At 50.7% G+C, this 22,492-nt stretch overlaps 2 protein-coding genes across 10 annotated transcripts in view; both read left to right on the forward strand.

The window, feature by feature from the left end:
• LOC133352659 (transcription regulator protein BACH1-like) overlaps positions 1 to 13,533 on the forward strand; it is a 46,799-nt gene extending 33,266 nt beyond the window's left edge. For all 6 annotated transcript variants that reach the window (XM_061568445.1, XM_061568463.1, XM_061568472.1 and 3 more), the window contains one exon: positions 265 to 13,533. In XM_061568445.1, the coding sequence (XP_061424429.1) occupies positions 265 to 693 (429 nt within the window). In that variant the 3' untranslated portion in view covers positions 694 to 13,533. The remainder of the gene's footprint in view (positions 1 to 264) is intronic.
• A 7,568-nt stretch (positions 13,534 to 21,101) lies between these two features.
• Positions 21,102 to 22,492, forward strand: part of MAP3K7 (mitogen-activated protein kinase kinase kinase 7) — a 31,104-nt gene continuing 29,713 nt past the window's right edge. For 2 of the 4 annotated variants that reach the window (XM_061568494.1, XM_061568512.1), the window contains exon 1: positions 21,102 to 21,317. The gene's annotated coding sequence lies outside the window, so the exon portion shown is untranslated. Of the gene's footprint in view, positions 21,318 to 21,346; positions 21,456 to 22,492 lie in introns of those variants that run through there. The other 2 variants (XM_061568520.1, XM_061568504.1) reach the window with 2 other exon arrangements.

Raw genomic sequence — 22,492 nt, forward strand, 5'->3', positions numbered from 1 at the left:
GCCTCTCATTAAAGCGTTATTATCGCGGCATGCACGGTTAACATCCGTCCGTCCATCCGCGTCGGGTTCGGAGGTCGGCGGTCAGTTACACGCTGGCACTTTCGGAACAAATTTTCGCGCGACTCGTCACGGCGTTCGCCGCGTTCGCTCGTCGTTGTCGCGCGCTCGCCTGCGGTTCACGTGCACCGTCGGCCTCGGTGGCGCAGGCTCGCTAACCGTGCGCTCTCGCCCGCGCTGTGCTCGTGGCCACGGTGGCAATTGCAGTGCAAGGAGAAGGACCGCCTGCTGGTGGAGCGCGAGCACCTCCGCGTGTGCATGGACGAGCTCTACCACAGCTTCACGGGGCTATGCCGGGAGCTCTGCCAGGGCGTGCAGAACAACCCGGCGCACATGCAGCTCTTGGGCCAGTACATGTCTCCCGGGGGGCGGCCCCCCGAGCCCCCCCCCGCCGCCCGCCACCTACAGCAGCCGTCCGCGCCTCCGGTCGCGCGTCGCGGTCTCAGCGGCGCGAGGCCGCGTCGTCCCACGGGCGCCGCCGCTATGGAGGAGGGCGGGGAGGGCGGGGATGGCGGCCCTCGCGAGGCCGAGGTGGGAGGGGCGGTGTCGGAAGCACCGGCCCGCGACGCCGATAACCGCGAGGACGGCAGCGGAGGAGGAGGAGGAGCTCTGGGGAGGAACGACGGTGCCGGGTAGCCCCGGGCAGGGCACGTTTGTGAATCGTTGCCGGTGGGGGGGGGGGAGCCACGTCAGCCGTGAGGTGGCGAATTCCCCCTCCCTCGAAACGAAAGCAACGCGTAAAAGCAAAACCCCCGGCGGTTTGCTTCTTTTTTTTCCGTGTGAAGCGGTGGCGGTGGTGCATTTTACAGGTGGGGGAAAGAAAAATCGATGCTGAATGAGCACTACGTGTGGTCACGCGGTCGGTGCTACTCTTCTCACCAGCATATCTCAAGGGGGGCCATCCCAGCAGCCTCGCACACTTTCAAAGGGCTCTGCCGTTGGGGAAGGCCTTGTCAATCCGGGAGCCTTCACCAAGTGATGTTTCGTCCAGGAGAAAGGATGCGTCGATCACCCGGCCTTTTTCTTCCTACGTGAAAACTGCCCGCAGTTCCATCGAAAGTCACGAGCGATGATGTTGCTGTTAAGATTATTAACAGTTACCGGGTCCACAGAGCGCTTCTTGCCAGTTGTACTCACATAATGGGACACATTTTCCTGTCATGTATCAACATCTGTTTCAGTAATGAGCCATTTTTTTCTTTTCCATGGGCCAGGCCTTAGCGGACTGCTGTAAATCCAGACCTAACCTGGTGATTTTTACGGGCGACTCGCGACAATAGCGACGAGATTCAGGCACCTTTGGGTTGTGCTTGCAACCCTCAAGTGTCTATGGCGAGTCTGCAGATCCAACGGTATGAAAAACCTAACGGTACGTCACTAAATTCCTGTGACGTCACCTTCTGAAAGAGATCCGTCGCAGGCGTTCGTGGTTCTAGCCCAGCGGCCGCCCCTATTAATACTGCGGGTGGATTAACCACGAATGCGCGCCGTCTGCTTCACAGTGGACGTTAAAGATCCCCCCCCCTCCCCCCGTGACGTTCATTTAAAATACGAGGCAACGTCGTCACTGTGCAGGTAGAAACATTACTGGCACGTTACTTAACTGGGAGCAACCAGCCACCAACATCAACCCAGACTTATGCCCTTTTGCAGGCCGGCACTGCAGTGCACCATTTTGCCGCCGAGTCGGGTAGAGCTGCCACCGGGGGAGGGGGGGGGTCTCCGTGGCAAGCCCCTGGCAGCAGGGCATTGAAATGAGATGCGACGTGATGCAAGGTGCTTTTGGGTTTTCCGAGGCATCGACGTGCACTACAAAATGCAAATCCGTATTCTTTAAAAGCCATCGCCAGTTGGCCACTAAGCGGTTTGAAAAGCGGGCGTGGAGGGGGGAGGATGTGTGGACGACGGAGTAGGCGACGGTCTTAGCAGGTCGCCCGCGCCAGGGAGACTTGGCGTGACTCTTTGGGTGGGAATGGCCACTGTGACAGGGCTGGAGTGGGAGACACGATGTTTGCAGCGTCTGTTGGGCCGCCTGAACCCCCCCCCCCCCCTTTTTTTACTGCGAAATAACGATCGCGACGATCGCCCGGTGGTATTGTTTGTCGGGCTTGGAGGGATATTAAGGTTCTTGTCAACGGCGGCGCAACAACCTCGACAATTTCTTGCCGATTCCCATTGAAAGAAAATATTTTTTTATATATTTGTTTGCTTATGAAGCGAGTTGTGTACAACACACAAATGCCATTTAAAATTTTCTTTCCCGAAAGCAAATTCCCTCGAAAAACTAAAAAGATCAAACATTTTGAAATAAAAAAGGGGATGGAAAAGAAAAAGTGTGTACGTGCATGTAAAACATTTTACGAGTTCAGGTTTTTTTTTTACATTGTTATCATGTCGCTTTTTTTTTTAAGAATGTAACTTTTTGCAAGCCCTGTGCGCAAAGCACGCACACGCACAGTCATTATCGAGGCGATTTAGCATTTCAGGGTTCTTGCGTTTTTATTCACAACGCGGGTGGAGCGGTGGGGCGGGGGGCGGTAGGGCCTGTGCTTGCGTCTGGTGGGGAGGGTATCGTCGGGGCGTCCGCAGTCTCGCAGCGCGTGCGCACGTGACCCGGGCTCCGAGTCGACGTGCGCGCGTCGACTCGGAGCCGGGTGGCGTGCGCCGCCAGTGCTGGCTGCGGATGTTGGTGCGCGTCTTTCCAGACATCGCCCCCCTTCCCACAGTGCCGGACTCGGGTTGCCGACGGGATATTTAAGCACGACGAAAATGGGATTTTGTGTCTGTCGCACACCCCTGCAATCCCAGCGTCTTGGGAGCCCAGGGTTGGCGGCTCACGCGGAGATGGAGTTATTGTGTGTGTGACGCCCCCGTCTGCTCGTAGGCAGCGGTGAAGCCGTCTTTGGAGGTTTTAATCCTCTGTCCTATATTCTCCTGGCACTCCGGCTTTTCATAAAAATGCGAAAATAAATTAAACATAGTTGGCCGAATGTCCTCAACTGTCGATAGGGTTTTTTTTCTTAATGGGCTTGTCAACAGCTGTGTTTGTAAAACATTGCAAAAGGCTCAGAAAGCACTTGGCTCTGCCAAACTCACCTCACCTCAACAATTAGCTCCTCCAGACATAATACTTAATATTCCTGTCATTTCCGGAGCAATTTATAAAGGAGTAATTGATAAATGGCTGTGTTGCTGTATATAAATAAAATACTAAGCCTTACTAACTTTATAGTTTTTTCACAAAAAAAAAAAATATTTACATTTCACAAAAATACAACTTTTTAAATCCAAGCAACTGGAAGTCTTGCCACAACTGCCTCGTATGTAAAGATTGTCTCTCATTTTGAAGGCGTCAATACACCTTCATTAAAACGTTTTGGGAAGGTTTAAATTAAATTCAAATACCCTCGCGATTTTGTCGCAACAAGACGTGTTAAGGAGTTTGTTCACTTGATCACCACGGGTCCCTCAATCGGTTTGCTCTCCGCGATTACGTTTGCTCTCCGAGCTTGGCGCACGGCGAGGCGCCCAAGAGGAGTTCTCGCAGCGCTGGCCCAACGCCGAGCGGCACGGCGTTGGGCGTCCGTCGGACTGCAGACCCGACACAGACTGGTGTGGGGCATGTGTTTTGCGCGCCCAGGTCGTGAACGCAAAAGTAACGTAACTCATTTGTGGCTTCACTGCTACTTGATAAACCACGCCGGCAAAGCTGGGTGAGGAGAAGTGCCCTTTTTGCAGACTCCCCTTGACAATGTCTGTGGGCCCCCCCCCCCCCCCCGTCTATGACTACGTCGTCCCCGAAGTCTTTTGTACTCATTTCTTGTTTTACTTGTGGCTCTTAAGAACCGTTTGATAAAGGGCCCGTGGAGCAGACCCTCAGCGCCATTAACGCGGCGGGGGAAATAGTTGCGCCCGTTGGCTGTTGTTCTGCTGGAAATTAGCAGTCAATTTCCTCTTCAGCAACAATAATCGCCCCCCAACCCGCCGCGTCTGCGGGGCCAGGTGTTGAATGGTCGATTAAAAATGCTACAAATTCTGTCAGAGAGGCTTGTCACGTTTAAAGTGCACCCTTTGTCTGGTTATGTAAATGTTCCTTGGGATGTCATCAACAGTGAGCCTTCGGTTCTCGGGCAGTAATGCTCTCAGGTTATCAATTCGTTACCAAATGTTAATGGTCACACGGTTTGTTTGTGGTTTCCATTGGTGCGGATTCTCTTTTCTTTACAGTGTAACAGACTCCTAAGTCTAAAACATTCGCTATTACTCCACCCGCGCAGGCTTTTATCACACGGGCAAAACCAGCGTCGCCCTTGTCACTGCAAACAATTACAATCGAAGCAGACAAACTTTCGTTTTCTGCTTCTCAACAATTTGTGACTCCGCGTGTTTTTCCCGTCTTATCTGCCCGCCGGCCACCTGCCTAAGAAAAAAGGAAAGGATAACAACAACAAAAACAACAAAAAGGGGCTCGAATAAAATTCGTTGGGAGCCGCGTGCCCCCGAGGCGCCGCAGTAAAACTGCTCTGCCGCTTCGCTCGTGCTGCCCCCCCACCCTCTCCTCTCGCCACTTTCCGACCTGCGCGTCGCGGTCATTCCCATTGGGGGTTTGACGGGCGTTGTTGGTGTGTGCAGGAGGGATCGTTGGCCGAATATATATGTTTTGGTGGATGCACACTTCTGGAAGGAATGTGTTCCGGAGTGCTGGCTAAATGACATACAGGGATTATTGGCACGTTGAGTGCAAAATAAGGATAGAGAAGAGGACGAGACGTTGTGGTAGCGGTGACGTTGCTTCCCACGTGGTAACTTGGAGGTCAAGGGGAGGGTTCACACAGGGAATGGAATCCTGAATCGCCGGTCCTCGTGAGAGTTTGACGTTGCGAGATGCCCACCTGGGAACATGATGAAGGAGGTAGTACAGCAAGCAGGTTCACTTTGCAGTAATTCTCCAGAACTCAAGAGATTTGTCCAGGCCCTTCGGTTTCCTTATTAGTCTTTCGATTGAAAGGTCCTAAGACTCGGGTCTTGCCGGGTGAAGATGTTAATCGTTCGTAAACATTGTCGAGGATTTGCTCAAGTGCTCGTTGGGGGCGTGTGAGTGTTACCTGCACTCGCCCCCCTCGCATTGGCAAAAATCCGTACACTCACCAACAGCACCAATATCAGGGTGCACCACAGGCAGCTCGGGTTATCCACAATACCCCTTTTTAAGAGTTCTTTACTTTCACTTTTCAAGTTCGCTTGTAGCCGCAGTGTGAGAAGTGCGTGTTTTATTTCCTACATTGTCACAACATGGCAGCTGGGCTGGCTAGAAAGCCCTCTTCCACCGCACGGTGGCCCGGGTTCGATTCCCGCTCATGGCCAACACCGGTGGCGATTATTTGAACCGGTCCTGGGCCTCCCCTAGGTCGACTCAGCCTCAAATGAGTACCTGGTGCGATGTGTAAACATCGCCACTGGGGAGACAAAGGCGGTCGTGCGTGGTGCTGGCCACCCACCCCCTCGTGTACCGTTCCGGCCTTCATAGGTGCTCGCTAACAGCACTTGCCCCTACAGTCTGTTAAGGCTATACGGGGGATCTTTGTCTTTTTGTAGCAGGCCCTCTACGTTGCTGTATTGCGTGATACGGATAGCCACATTTCCTGGTCCTTGATGGGGCCCCCATCCGAGCACTGCTTGATGGTCCATGCGAGTTGTGTGGACCCCCCCCCCCCCCCCGTGGCTTTCTTCCTCCCATCGTCGCTGCAGCACTGCGGGAGTGATGAGCACGCTGGGCAGCAGCAGCAGTTGCAGCAGTTGCAGCAGTTGCAGCAAACCTGGCACTGCCATCTCGTGGACAGATTCTCAGTCAAAACGTGCATCGCTGTTTGACAGCTGCACATTTTAAATGAGCAAAGGCAACATTTGCTTTGATACAAACCACATTCTAATTGTCAAATGCCTTCGCGTTTGCAAGTTGAGACCAACAAATAAGGACGATCAAAGGTCTCTCTAAATATTAAATATCCAAGTACGGTTGAAGTGCATCTGTTCACTGGTAAACTATCTTCAATGGGGCATTGTCTTATCAAGCAGTGTGAACAGGTCTGCCAGTCAACACGACAAAACACTTTACCCACTCTTACGTGCCATTTGTGAGCTCTGCCCCTTGCACTTGGGCATTGCAGGCTGCACGGCCGCACGGGGCCTGCACACATTCGGCACTCGCGACGAATTGCGATGGGTGAAGTCACTCGTGAACTCCTCTCCGTGGTTGGGTCGACCGAAATCCCACGGCGTTTCCACAACACCGACTTTGTTTCTCCGCCAACCCACGAACTTTCTCCACGTTTATTCTTGAGGTGTCTTTTGTGGACCCTCCCCGCCACGTTGCAACATTCTGCGAGTAAGTCGGCGAGCAGCGAAGCGGGTTTAGATTTGGTGCCGGAACGTGTTTGGAGAAGCGCAGGACTCGCTCAGTGCCCCCCGCCCCCCCAGGTTCTGTTCGCCAACCACATTGGTGGGTCCTTTTTCATTTGAGTCCTTTTTCATTTGAGTCCTTTTTCATTTGAGTCGAGCCTGAAGCGGGGGGGGGACGGCACTCCCTTCCCAAACTCCACTCGTACCTCGGCACCGTCATGAATGGCCGTGCGGCATGCGACGTGTGGGGATCATCTCTTTCCCGGATGCGGACCCTTCGTCGTGTACCTCGTTCTTTTGTTTAACAACAACAACAATGTTGTCGTTGTTGTTTAACAACAATGTTGTAGTCCGTGCTTACGACTGGGTTTGTTTCCGGCAGCCCACGGTATTCCAGTTTGAAACCCGCTCATTTCACTCGCCAGGAGGTGTGGAGGCTTCCACGAGTGGCTGCAGCAGGGCTGCGTGGTCTGCACGTGGTATTCATACCCCAGTGTTCCTCGCAAGAGATGTGTGCTGGCTCTCGCCTGGGTTGAGTAAAACGACAACTTCTACCTTCACAGTCTCTAAACAGACGCCCCCCCCCCCCGAGAGTTGAGCATCGACTCGTATTGGAGAGCAGAACGTTTAGCTCATATGAGTTTCTAACTGTGTCTGTCGGTGGCGTTGTACGCACAGTTTTTTGTTTCAGTGTTATGATGGCATGCAGCTTTTCCACAAATTTGTAAAAAATTAAACAAAAAAAACCAAAGGCACTAACTACAAAGTAACACTAAGGTATTGAAAAGCAAAAACTATATATTGCACATGTAAATATCACTTGCGATTGAATGCATTGAAGAAGTGCATTTAAGCATCCTCGTCCCTGACTCTGCGGTGGCTCAACGTGTCGTCTCGATGCCCCTGTGGTGATTCCACTGTCCCACCGAAGCAAAGTATAACAGCTTCATTATCGTCATTGTATTCAAATTCCGAACTAATTTCTGCCCCCCCCCCCCTAATGTTTACAAGTTAGCACCTTAAATGGAAGAGCCGCTATGCTTGATTGCAATTATAAAGGTCACATCATAATTGGTAACTTATCATCCTGTGAAACAAGGAAATGTAATTATGGCACTGAGCAAATGTAACATTACATTTACTAATATATGTAATAGTTTTTTATGTGTTTCTAAACACAAATAATTTGTTATGTTATCCTTTTGAAGTGTATATGCTTCAAGCCTTTACAAGGCATTTCTCACCTTGGACGATAGCACGTGCTCTGGCTGCTTTGAGGCGCCTTTCTCTCCTGGAACCGACGTTTCCGTTCTTGTGCCGCGGTAGCGACCGCGTTTGTACCGTGGCCCCAAAAGCATCACGGTGGCTGTGAGATGTTAACCACTTCCCCTGGTATGCAGGAGGTCGTGGGTTCGATCCCGACCCTGACGCCTGCTGCTGTATATTGGGAGTTGGCTTCTCTCTCCCCGTGAGTGCGTGGATTTTTTTCGAGTCCTCCGGTTTTTCCCTCCACATTTAGAAATATGCGTCTCGAGTATTTGACTGCGATCCATTTCCACACGATGATGATAAGCCACTTCGTTGAGGAGCTGTCGTTTATAAGCAGTTCGCTTCTGAAAAAGAGCTAAATGTAGCTGAGTGCGTCTTAAGCTGGTCAAAGAAAAAATAGTTTTAGTTTAGCTGTGGCCAGAAGCCTTTCTGTGAAAACTCGTCCAATCAGAGGTGTCGCCTGATTGCGGAAAAGGAACCTCCCCCCTCCTCCACTTATTTGTCTTAGAAACTAAGTCTGGCCCACACTGTTACCATCGGGGAAACCTGGCGGTGTGGCGACGTCGTTCTAGTACCCGACTCGCTGTTCACAGCCAGTGGAGTCGAGTGGGCCGTGGCCACAGACGCCCTGGGACTTGGGGCTGCCTCGTGCTCGCTTTGCCACGCGGAGAGATTCCTGACAAACCACTCGGCGAGCGCGTTCAGAACCGACACCGTTGTCGGATCAGGCCCGCTGTAATATCAACACAGCAAGCGGCCTTTCAACGTAGCCTCTTGAGTGTTTGAACGCCCGCTAATGGCTGCTGTGCCTGGTGGAGGACGAAGGCTTTGCTGTGCGCAAGCCACGACAAGCGATGACGACGATCGACCGATCCCAGACCTTTGGTAGGTTCGTCCTGTCGCCTCGTTCTGATTCTCAGAACATGAAATGCGTTCCTTCCGTCCTTCCGTGGGGCGAAGAGTGGCAGCCCTTATAAGTCGTCAACAGAGCAGCCCCCCCACTCCGTCTTCCATTGCAAATATTCCCTGTCACTGAACACTTGCGGTGCTTGTTAGGACAGAATATAAACTGTGGAGTCCCACGAGAGAAAGCAAGTGTTTGTAAAGTCTGTGACATCTCGAAGGTAATTATAACTGCTTTAAATCTGTGCGATTTTTCGATGATTGTGGCAAATTTTCGGAAATTATCGTACAAAACACGGCTCCGGTCATTCGTGATGCGTCTCGGAGCCCGCGGCCCGCGCTCGTTAATACGTCCGCGTTACCACGACATCAGAATCTGAATGGAGGAATCCGATGAGCTATATAGCTCTTGTCCACAGATGTCCAGTCTGGGCGAGTAAGAGCGTTACAACAACAAACAGGACAAACACGATAGCAGTGCCAAGTACAGGCAAGGTAAACAAGTCACCCAAACACTTACAGATACAACTCAACCATCCCCATCTTCCCAAACAAAGTCCACTGAGGTATGAACTTATTTCTAAAATGCGACCTGGCCACAAATGATAGCGCAGGAACGTGTCTTGTCATGTGGACATTTGTCGCAGCAAAATTATCTGAAACGCATGTTTCTAAATGTGGAGGTAAAACCCGGAGGACCCAGAGAGAGAAAAAAAACCACGTCAGGGTCGAGATCGAACCCACGACCTCCTGTATACCAGGCGAGGTAGTTAACATCTCCTAGCCACCGTGGCGGCGGCCCTTAAATACATGAAGTATACAAGTTCAAATTGCATCATCAAGTCCCAAGCGTCCGCGTTACCCCGACAGCGTTAAAGAGCCAACACACACCGCGTCCCCCCGTGTTGCCGCTTGACTGCAGACCCCACAACACACGAAGCGCGCACGTGCGTTCCCAAGAGATGATGTCAATGCAGGACCCTCTGCCGCTTTTTAATTGCAACACAGACCATCGTGAATATCCTGCCTTTTAATAACTTCCTTCGCAGGGGTGTGGTACTTAATCGAACAACAATGTGTTACGGTATTTTCGCGTTGTAACAACACGCGTTTGTGCATTAAGGTTGTGGAATGAGATACGCAGGCGAACGCAGTTGTCACGTGGCACACCAAGCTGCTGCTCTTCCGGTTGATCCGTTTGTGATGCTGCGTTGGTTTGGCTGTTCATCATTGGCCGCCGTTTCTTCGACTGTAACACTTGGGGCTTGGGGTTTTGCCTCTTCCCAACAAAGGCCATCAGAATAGAATCGCCACAGTGCCTGTGTATACGTATACACAGGCACTGTGTATACTGTGTATACGTATACACAGGCACTGTGTATACTGTGTATACGTATACAGGCACTGTGTATACTGTGTATACGTATACACAGTGCCTGTGTATACGTATACACAGGAGGCAGTCCATTGTCATCCGGTAGTGAGATGCTAGAAATTTGTGCCAACCTATCGGGCACAATTTGAAGCCCCGTTTAGTGTCGGAATGTATCATCACTGTGGGGAGTAGTCTGAGGATACAAATTCACCCCCGTACTGAGCAAATGAATTGTCACAATTTGGGCACACATGGATTCCCAACTCCCCCCCCCCCCCCTCCTCAAATGTTACTGTCTTGTTTGTATAGTTAATTCTGTATGATTTGTCGTTTTTCCCACTCCACTCACTTCATAATTGGCATAAAATGTGCAGAAATAATGGGCGGTCGCTTGTGAAATGCACGATTTGATCGTTAGTGTAAGAATTGGTTTTACCAGTTCAATGGATGGCATCCTTGTATGCCTGGAACCGTATGTGTCACTGAAAAAGTGGGCGAGTTTTACAAAAAGATGTTGGGTCCTATTTACTAAACATTTTGACTGCCTCGTGTATATTTGTCCACAATGCCGTGTGACATTGAATTACATAAAGTCAACGAAACATAGTTTGTCGTGTGACTGTCTACATACTTTAAACATTTCATCCTCAACATTTTTCATTGGTCACTTTTTAGACATATCGTGATGGATGCATGGTCGTGATACAGCTCGGCTGCTAAAGCAGCAAGGTTTTCACTCGTGCAATCCTGGACAAAATTATCTCAGCCATGTCCTCCACATCGCCCTCAATCATCCCCTGGGAATCAGTAAAATGAGCTGGGTGATTGGAAGTCAACGGACGTTGTCCGTGAGAGAGAGGCAGCCCTGCCCGAGCAGTGATGGAAATTGCCAAGTCAACATCGTGAGGCCAGTCGATTGAATTGTCGTAAGGAAATGCCAATTTACTCTGGAGAGGTGATGAGTTGAGTCGGTCCCACGTTATTACTCGATCGGTGGAAACGCAGTCTAAATGCATCTTATTCATAACGTTTAACTTACACTATATGCAGTATACACATTCTCAGGGGCAATCGAAAAGCCATGAGAACGGGCTATTAAAAGTATTCACAGGCTAAAACTGTACTCATTTGTTCAACTACTCGGTGTACTGACATGTGATGCTTTAAAAGAAGCCAAACTCTGTTAGTGGAAAATTCTTTCGTATGTCCTCAACAAGGCATTGAGCGGCCTTCATGCATATCGCATCCACTAAAAACAATCATAGTCAAAGAATAAAGTGGATGCGCAGCTGAGAGGAACAACTGTCACATTAAATTTCGATTTAAAGCTTTCGTGACTGCAGGGATTCATCTTCTTTGTTCTTTCGGTAAAGTCACGTAGAAGGAAAGTGATAAAATAATAAAAATAAAACATAATAAAATCAAATAATTATTATGTTTTATTTTTATTATTTTATCACTTCCCTTCTACGTGACTTTACCGAAAGAACCAAGAAGAACTGTCACATTGTGCCAAGAACGGGGTGCTGTGTGTGCGTGTGTGATCTGTACACCAGGAGCCTCGTGCTCGATTTCCATGCACTGCTCAACGACCCCATGCTTGAAACTGTAGTTGTTTAAATCGTGTTTGAATTAACAAAAAAGACCAATCAGTCGTGCGCGCACCGTGTGGTTTGAACGATTCCACTGGAATTGGACCCATTCCTGACTCTCGGAATTGGTCCAATTCCTCACGTTTTATGCCATGGGCAGCACGGCTTATAAAGTCATGGGGGGGGGGGATTCAAGGTCCTGCCAATGTCTCCAGCCTGGCTTTGCTTACGACTGGGCATGGGAAACAATGCCTCACTTTCTCCAGGTATAGCCGTGGGTTGTGTACAAAGTTGCAATGGTAACTTCCGTCTTTTTCACTTCGCTTTGTTTTTGCCAAACCGAACTGTAAAACATCTCTTTATAAAAAAAAGTATTGCATCAAAAGCATTTTGTGTAAATGTATGTTTTATGCCTTTATCAACACGACACATCTACTTATCTGACAAACTATGGAAATACGCTATTGTTTATGTATCCAGGCTTGTGCCTGGGCTCATCTGGAGCATTTCACATCTCAGGAACCTTTAATCGGGTCGTTAAACATAGACGGTTTTATTTGCCGAGAACATTTGTGCAAGCATTGGCATTTTGAAAGTTAATTTTGTTTATTTACATCCATAACATTCGACAATGTCAAGAATGAACAAAAGCAATTCCTGAACGAGAAGGGGGTGAAAAAAGCACTTGGAAAATGATTTAACATTTACATTTTTACAACACTCGGTTACTTGTTACGAGAATTCTCGATTTTTGCATAAATGTCGTTCTCTCTTTGTCGCACTTCAAATGACAGGCTGGTGAAGATTAAGCATGCATGCCATTTCCTTTTCCGTAAACAAAGCCATGTTAAACGTTTATCCTTCTACAAGCTGTTTGAAATGTAACCTTTAAAAAATGAGTTTCATTGTAAAAAAAATGAATTTCCATTTTCTTACAGATAGCCTAGTACTCTGCATAACCGACTCAAACATAACGCATTAACCCCTTAATCTGCCGCTTGTACTTTGTAAAGGGAAGCCCTTGTGGTATGTCCCTGTTCGTCATGAGTCTGCTGAACACCGCTGGGTTAACAGGAACACGACGTGTGACTCCTTCCGCGACCGGTCGGGTTGTTGCAGCTCGCATTGCCATGTGGGACTGGAGCTGATTGTAAAATAAATGCTGCCAACTCGGCTGACCATGAACTCGCGGAAAGGCACATCATTGCCTTGGATGTGCTCCGGTCATTTTCATAATATTTTTAACAAAGATTGTGCTACATTTGTTCTAAGGAGTACCTACATTTCAGATGTTAAATTGTATTAAATATGAATTTCATTTTTCATGGAGTAATCTTTTATTTAAATTTACATTTTTATATACGAACGTGAAATTATGTGAAAGCATTTTCACTATCTGTGGAATGTAAAACACAATTTAAATGTATGCCGTATGTTTAAATTGTGTGTGCCATGTTCTTTTTTTCAAGAATATTTATCAACACCCTTGCAAAACTTACGGGATGGATAATGGGTTGATGCTTGGTCACATGGATAAACCTTGGACACGTTTAACACCGAGGTTTCCAGTTCAGTTGGCGTTGACTGAAGAACCTTCCTGGAACGTTGTACAGTTGGGATACAATTACGTGTGCAGACACATTAATCCAGCCATGATGCGGAGAGGCTTTTGGCTCGGAGTTCCAATTTATCGCTGTAGAATAAGGAGGCTATTTTTTATATCAGCAGTTAACAATGTAGATATTCACTGCTTTTTTTGTGCAAACATCCACCCTGATGCACGTGTTTATGCATCGGGCCAAAGCAAAGCGTCGATAAGGGGTACCGATTTGATTATGGAATCAATTGGAGTGAAATATTTGACGTGTTCTTTTTATATTACATGATCCTGTTAATCATGACAATGAATAATACACAATAAACTCATTCCCCCCTGAATTTGGTTGCAAGAAAATAATTGTATGAACCAGTGGATGATGCTGTCAGTGTACTTTGGCCGACAGTATTCGGGATTGACAGGTGAGTTAAATGTTCGTTTTGGTGTTGGGTTTTAGATTTAATATCTGAACAATAATTACAAGGGAATATCTCACCAAGAGAATGCATTTCCAACTGTAGAAATGTCATCTCTGGAAATGTCCATAGCCAACCCTGAAACCATTCATTCCCGGCAGTGCACGTGCCAGTTCTAGTCGACTGCTTATGAGGTCTTCATGATGCGCATGCTATCGTCTTCTGCAGAGAATACTAACTTAGTAGTCACGCTGACTTCATGACTATTCCCTGCCAGGAATAAGATGGAAGAGAACTCCAGATGCACCGAACAAGAGAGTGGTCAAGAGAGTGAGGAGAGGTTTGGTAGGGGGTGGAGGAGGATTAGTCCTTGAAATGTTAAAATACGGGGGGTGGGGGCATTCACCAAGGGAACTACAGTAAAGGTAAACAATATAAAAATAAATCACAATTCGTGAACAATGAAAGTTATTACAGTTGCGTTTTTAAAAATCCAAAATATGTCAAAAGACCGAAAATGAGCCGAAAAGTATTCGGGGAAAAAGATACATGGGAAACTCATCCCGAGGCTGTAATTATAACAATTTGCCAATTGAGAGTTTTCATCCGGAAATCTACGCTGGAACCTCGTGCTGCACCACGTTGGCGAGATGTTGACTACCCCGCCTGGCTATACAGGAGGTCGTGGGTTCCAACCCGTCCCGGACGCCTGTTTATTTGGAGTTTGCATGTTTCTCTCTCCGTGGCCGTGTGGTTTTTCACTCCATATTTAGGCTCAACACGCGTTTAGAGTATTTGGCTGATATCAATTTCCACGTGATAAACCACTTCGTTGAGCTATCATTTGTGGCCAGGTCGCTTCTGAAAAAGAGCTGTATAATATCTCAGAGGGCCTTACCTGGTAAGATCTTAAATCGTTTTTTTTTGTTTCAAAAAATGCCCTTTAAGTTGTTGAGGAAAGTGGCCGGCGTGCCTGAAGAGAAGCTCCAGCACTAGAACGGTGGCTGTCAGAAACAGATGTTCATTGCAGATGTTAGCCGTCTTCTAAGCGTTAGCGAGCTTGTCATGCGTCAGCTCTGTTCTCTCTAAGCCTGTGATGGGAAGTCCCTTTCTTTAGCATAACGGGCCAAAGAATGGGACCGCTGTTGACTTCTCACCTTCGTGTTACCAATTTTATCGACCGCAGGAGGAATGAATGATGGGCGGAGTATAAAGCAGGTGTCGGGTGGCACCCTAGTGCCCCCTGCCAGGCTATGTCGCTCGGAGTTAGTACTTTTAGTGGGGGGGGGGGGGGGCCGTTTAGCGAATAAAGCCAGACTGGTGTCGTTCCGAATGCCATTCACCCTGGCCCGGCGATGTCTCCTGGGGGGTGGGGGGCGCTCTTCGTCCTGCTATAGTCGGGAGAAAAGGTCCCCAACTTGAAGTTGTGTCGAGGCAGATTTCGTCCCATTTGTTGTGTTTGCATACTAAACAAAATGTGGGAAGCAATCCGTGTGGAGCCCAGCGAGGAATCACCTCCCCACCACCCCTCCCCCAAGTGAGGAAAGGAGCTCGCATCTTACTCAGATTACAAACGTCTCGCATGCGGGAGCCGAGACAGACTCTTGAGAGCGAGTGGTGGGTCCCTGGGCTGCAAGGTACCGTGAACCCCCCAGTAATACTTTCAAAAGGAAAACAAAGTTAAAGAAAAATCAAATTAATTTTTACACGGCTAACAACAAATAAAATTCAGCATTCACAAAATAAAACAACTTTTCACTTCATCCCTGGAGGCCCTCCAGCTGGCGGAGGGCCCCCTGTGATTGCTGCCCCTGAGGCCCCGTGCGCTCATCCGGCCCTGGTCGCGGCAGGAGCGACGACTCCGCCCATGAAGTGGTGGGTGGGGGGGGCTTGAACACAACCCAGCCACGCGTGCCCGCCCGCCAGGGGAAGCCAGCCACGTGGATCTCCTCCTCGGATGGCCGGCAAGCAAGCGCTGCCTTACAACTCCTCGAGATGTGTCAATGTCCACTTCTGTTTCAACTTTAATAAAAAAAAAAACGCGCGGTTAACGAAGCAATTTTTTTTATTTAATGTCAGTTTTGACACCAGACGAGACGGCTGTGTTGATTCGCTATGCAAACAAATGTCTTTGATGCCTCTACATGTGTTTATCATAGCTAAGTGTAAGGTGTATGCTGATGCCCGCTTTTATTTCAACTTTAAAACTCGCAGTTAATGGAGCAAAAGGGGTTTTTTTTCCCCATGAGGTTTAATGTCAGTCTGTTCTAACACTAGACGAGACAAATGTGTTGATTCGCTGTGCAAAAGTTTTATGCCTTTAAAAAAGTTTAAAAAATGTCGGATGTTATTATAGCTACATTTGTGTATTATGATGCTGTATTTCTTTTTTTGATTGTGAAGTGTCAGATCTTATATTAAACTCTAAATAGTGAGAGCACTCACGACTGTTGTGTCCCGATGTCTTATTTCGTTTTGACTCGATTGTTTTTGTGTAATACTTTATCCAGTGGCTGAAGCAAGGCCGATGTTATCATAGCTGCGGATGAGTGTGTTCATGTCCTATTTAACTTTAAACATCTTTCTTTCAATGTCCTTTCTTGTACACACCTTGATTCAGTGCACACAAGCCCATTGTGTTGTGATGTCCTTTTCCTTCTTCAGCTTGATACTTCGAGTGTTTGCACATTAAAATAAAAATGCAGTCAGTGCATGCCATACCATTGTATTCAGATGTGAACTTTTTATTGTCAATTTGTCCACGCTTTTATTACTCACTCTGTTGTTTTTGTTGTCGTATCCTCAAATATTGTAACTCAATGTTTACCCACTTCCCAATGTGGTATCGACTGCAAACTTGGTATACCTGTCATACTGATGCCACTACTATATGATATCATTAAAACATATTTTAAAACATTCTTTATGTTATGTTTCGGCTTGGGTCACGCTCAACTAACGTTGGCTGTAAATCACCAGGGTTCCTTACGTCATGGCAAGCTTCGGGGCCACTTCCTGGAGTCGTAGAGTTCTTCCATTACTAGTACGGTACATTTCATTAAAGCGTGTTTTTTAAAACGTTTTTTAAAATATTACTTATTCATAGTAAACTTGATTATTTGAGTATATACAAAACATTGCATTCTGATGTCTTATTTTAGATTAAACTTTATTCTTTAAGTGCACCATTTGTATGTTTGATAAAACCACACGAGTCCTATATAAAGTGTAGGGGTTTGTATTTCCCAAACTGTATGAAAACTTTCCATTTTGTAATTAATTTTAGAAGTCCGCATGGTGACCCATGTATACATTATGGTTTACCTAATTTGCTTAAGCAAATATAAAAAGAGGGATGCAAAACTCGCATTTTTTTCATTTCATCGACACAATATTACGTGCCACTGTAAATGCAAACAGTCGGACAACTAAAAGGAAGATGTGAGCAGCGCCTCAAACAGTTGCACACCTGAGACGCACAACCACAGAGGCATACAACCAAAACATCATTCACGCCTATGGCCCCATTTAATCCTGACACACGCACACGGTCCAGAGTTCTTGTTCGCGAAACGCATCTTCGACGACGACCTTCAGTGTGAGGTCATCACTCAGCTTCACTTGGATGTCCTGCTGCGGGTGGAGATGGCTGGGCTGCATCCGGGCTTCTGCGGCTGTCCCCGTCCAGGAGTTCTGCTGCTTCTTTTCTGATGGTGCGCACCGTGTGATGGTGTGATGGTGCGATGGTGTGATGGTGTGATGGTGCGCACCATCACACGGCGCGCACCATCACACCATCACACGGCGCACACCATCACACCATCACACGGCGCGCACCATCACACCATCACACCATCACACGGCGCGCACCATCACACCATCACACGGTGCACACCATCGCACCATCACACCATCACACGGCGCGCACCATCACACCATCACACGGTGCACACCGTGTGATGGTGTGATGGTGCGATGGTGCGCACCGTGTGATGGTGTGATGGTGTGATGGTGCGATGGTGCGATGGTGTGATGGTGTGCACCGTGTGATGGTGTGATGGTGCGCGCCATGTGATGGTGTGCACCGTGTGATGGTGTGATGGTGTGATGGTGCGATGGTGTGCACCGTGTGATGGTGTGATGGTGCGATGGTGTGCACCGTGTGATGGTGTGATGGTGTGATGGTGCGATGGTGTGCACCGTGTGATGGTGATGGGGTGATGGTGTGATGGTGTGATGGTGCGATGGTGTGCACCGTGTGATGGTGTGATGGTGTGATGGTGCGATGGTGTGATGGTGCGATGGTGCGATGGTGCGCACCGTGTGATGGTGCGATGGTGCGATGGTGTGCACCGTGTGATGGTGTGATGGTGCGATGGTGTGCACCGTGTGATGGTGTGATGGTGCGATGGTGTGCACCGTGTGATGGTGTGATGGTGTGATGGGGTGATGGTGTGATGGTGCGATGGTGTGCACCGTGTGATGGTGTGATGGTGTGATGGTGCGATGGTGCGATGGTGTGATGGTGCGATGGTGTGATGGTGCGATGGTGTGATGGTGCGATGGTGAGCACCGTGTGATGGTGCGATGGTGCGATGGTGTGATGGTGCGATGGTGTGCACCGTGTGATGGTGTGATGGTGCGATGGTGTGCACCGTGTGATGGTGTGATGGTGCGATGGTGTGCACCATGTGATGGTGTGATGGTGTGATGGTGTGATGGTGCGATGGTGTGCACCGTGTGATGGTGTGATGGTGATGGTGTGATGGTGTGATGGTGCGATGGTGCGCACCGTGTGATGGTGCGATGGTGCGATGGTGTGATGGTGCGATGGTGTGCACCGTGTGATGGTGTGATGGTGTGATGGTGCGATGGTGTGCACCGTGTGATGGTGTGATGGTGCGATGGTGTGCACCGTGTGATGGTGATGGTGTGATGGTGTGATGGTGTGATGGTGCGATGGTGTGATGGTGCGATGGTGTGATGGTGTGATGGTGCGATGGTGTGATGGTGCGATGGTGCGCACCGTGTGATGGTGCGATGGTGTGATGGTGCGATGGTGTGCACCGTGTGATGGTGTGATGGTGTGATGGTGTGATGGTGCGATGGTGTGCACCGTGTGATGGTGTGATGGTGTGAACCGTGTGATGGTGTGATGGTGCGATGGTGTGCACCGTGTGATGGTGATGGGGTGGTGTGATGGTGTGATGGTGCGATGGTGTGCACCGTGTGATGGTGTGATGGTGTGATGGTGCGATGGTGCGATGGTGTGATGGTGCGATGGTGCGATGGTGTGATGGTGCGATGGTGTGATGGTGCGATGGTGCGCACCGTGTGATGGTGCGATGGTGTGATGGTGCGATGGTGCGATGGTGTGCACCGTGTGATGGTGTGATGGTGATGGTGTGATGGTGTGATGGTGATGGTGTGATGGTGTGATGGTGTGATGGTGCGATGGTGTGATGGTGCGATGGTGTGATGGTGCGATGGTGCGATGGTGCGATGGTGCAATGGTGCGCACCGTGTGATGGTGATGGTGTGATGGTGTGATGGTGTGATGGTGCGATGGTGCGCACCGTGTGATGGTGATGGTGTGATGGTGCGATGGTGTGATGGTGCGATGGTGTGCACCGTGTGATGGTGCGATGGTGTGCACCGTGTGATGGTGTGATGGTGCGATGGTGTGATGGTGCGCACCGTGTGATGGTGATGGTGTGATGGTGCGATGGTGTGATGGTGCGATGGTGTGCACCGTGTGATGGTGTGATGGTGCGATGGTGTGCACCGTGTGATGGTGCGATGGTGTGCACCATGTGATGGTGCGATGGTGTGCACCGTGTGATGGTGTGATGGTGCGATGGTGTGCACCGTGTGATGGTGTGATGGTGTGCACCGTGTGATGGTGTGATGGTGTGATGGTGATGGTGCGATGGTGATGGATGGTGCGATGGTGTGCACCGTGTGATGGTGCGCACCATCAGAAAAAAGGCAAGAGGGAGGAAACTGCACTTGTTACTTGAACACATTTTAATCACTGTAGTGAAATAGCTGAACATTGTGAAGTAAACATGAACTGTAGGTTTTCTGTACTTACAGCTCGCTCCAGTGTCCAGCTTACTGCTGCTGTAGCTGTCAGTTCTGTCGCTGCAGTTGTTGATTCTGCTGATGCTGCTGTATTTCCCATGTGCTTTTCCATGTCATGAAGTTGGCTCACCCACCACCGGTGGATACGCACAACCTCACCCACCGTGTGCGTACCCACCGGTGGGTGAGCCAACCTCACCCACCGTGTGCGTACCCACCGGTGGGTGAGACAACCTCACCCACCCGTGTGCGTATCCACCGGTGGGTGAGACAACCTCACCCACCGTGTGTGTATCCACCCGGTGGGTGAGACAACCTCACCCACCGTGTGCGTACCCACCGGTGGGTGAGCCAGCCTCACCACCCACCGTGGGTGCTGAATCTGCCCACCGGTGCGTGCGCTGCCACGCGCGCGATTCAGCAGGTGCCGCTCTTCCCCGGAGTGACCCCTAACCCCGCAGCAGCAGGATGTTTAAGGTGCCCTGAGTGCTGATTAAGTCCAGGAAGGCAAACCCAGTTGCGGAGTTTGCTCGTCTAAATTAACCCCCGTGATGTCCTTGGTCTGGAACACCGATAATGATAGTACAGTAGTACATGGTGTCCTCGCAGCCTGCAGGGACGTGACCGTCGTCCGTCCAGCCAGCCAGCAACCCCTGTTTCTAATCGATAACCCGTTGCTTTACAACGGGGTGGGGGGGGGGAGATTGATAGCTGTCATCAGCGCCTTGCGACCTCTGGGTGAAACGTGTACATTATGATTCCCATACTCTTCACAAAACTGTATTTGGAGCACTTCAGCTTACCGGTGAGAATGAAGAGGGCTTCTCTATCCTGTTTTACGTGGCCGAACAATCACCCACCCACAACAACAATCCCGCAACCACCCTAGCGGGATCGCAGACCCCCCCCAGCGCCACGACCACCACCAGCACCACCACCAGCACCACGACCACCACCAGCGCCACCACCAGCACCACGACCAGCACCAGCACCACGACCAGCACCACCACCAGCACCAGCACCACCACCAGCACCAGCACCACGACCACCACCAGCACCACGACCACCACCAGCACCACCACCACCAGCACCACGACCAGCACCAGCACCACGACCACCACCAGCACCACGACCACCACGACCACCACCAGCACCACCAGCACCACCAGCACCACGACCAGCAGCAGCACCTGACACACGACCACCACCAGCACCACCAGCACCACCAGCACCACGACCAGCAGCAGCACCTGTCACGCTCCCTTCGGTGCCGCGCGGCGCCTTCGCGTGCACGAGGCCCCTAGCAAGATGGCCGACAGGGGAGCACGGGGGGTAGATGACGTCACGCAAACCGGAAGCGGAAGCGGCCCCCCACCCAGCCCCGCCCCCTTCCTCCACCACCAGCATCACCACCGTGTGCATGGGAGCGGCGCAGAACAGCGGCGGTGGTGGTGGCGGTGACGGCAGTGGTGGTGGTGGTGACGGCAGTGGTTGGTGGTGGCGGTGACGGCAGTGGTGGTGGTGGTGACGGCAGTGGTGGTTGGTGGCGGTGGTGACGGCGGCAGTGGCGGTGGTTGCGGCGGCTCGGGACGACAACGATCACAGCAATCAGCCCGTCGCCACCCGTCAGTGTCTCTCGCGTGCGCGGGGAAAGGGGGGCTCTGGGGGGCCGTGGGGGGCTCGCGTGGGAGGGAGCGGAGGAGGCGGGTGGGGGGCGCGTCCCGAGCCCCGAGCTCCTTGCCGACGTGAAAGCGACACCCGAGGTGGAGCGGCATTGCCCTGCCAGACCCCGAGCCCCGCGGGTCACTCACTGGTCACTGGTCCATGTGACAGCTGCGATACCTCTTCACATTCTTGGGTGTTTAGGTAAAGCCACGTCGATGGGGTCGAAGAAAATAACAAAAAACTGCGACGTTTCGATCGCATGTGTTGCGGTCGAAACGTCGCAGTGTCTTGTTATTTTCTTCGACCCCATCGACCCAAGAATATGAATTCCTCCAGTCACCAGAACTCTAAGCTGCTATGCCTCTTCCACCCCTCCTGCCCTTCCACCCCTCCTGCCCTTGTACTCACCCTGCCCTTCCACCCCTCCTGCCCTTCCACCCTCCCTGCCCTTGTAATCCTGCCCTTCCACTCCTGTACTCACCCTGCCCTTCCACCCCTCCTGCCCTTCCACTTACCCTGCCCTTCCACCCCTCCTGCCCTAACACCCCTCCTGCCCTTCCACCCCTCCTGCCCTTCCACCCCTCCTGCCCTTGCACCCCTCCTGCCCTTCCACTCCTCCTGCCCTTCCACTCCTGCCCTTCCACTCCTCCTGCCCTTCCACCCCTCCTGCCCTTGTACTCACCCTGCCCTTCCACTCACCCTGCCCTTCCACCCCTCCTGCCCTTCCACCCCTCCTGCCCTTCCACCCCTCCTGCCCTTCCACTCCTCCTGCCCTTCCACCCCTCCTGCCCTTGTACTCACCCTGCCCTTCCACCCACCCTGCCCTTCCACCCCTCCTGCCCTTCCACCCCTCCTGCCCTTCCACCCCTCCTGCCCTTCCACTCACCCTGCCCTTCCACCCCTCCTGCCCTTCCACCCCCCCCTGCCCTTGCACTCACCCTGCCCTTCCACCCCTCCTGCCCTTCCACTCACCCTGCCCTTCCACCCCTCCTGCCCTTCCACCCCCCCTGCCCTTGCACTCACCCTGCCCTTCCACCCCTCCTGCCCTTGCACTCACCCTGCCCTTCCACCCCTCCTGCCCTTCAACCCCTCCTGCCCTTCCACCCCCCCCCTGCCCTTGCACTCACCCTGCCCT

The sequence above is a fragment of the Lethenteron reissneri genome, chromosome 5 (assembly GCF_015708825.2).
Source record: "Lethenteron reissneri isolate LAM-NWPU_2019-01 chromosome 5, ASM1570882v1, whole genome shotgun sequence".
NCBI lineage: Eukaryota > Metazoa > Chordata > Hyperoartia > Petromyzontiformes > Petromyzontidae > Lethenteron > Lethenteron reissneri.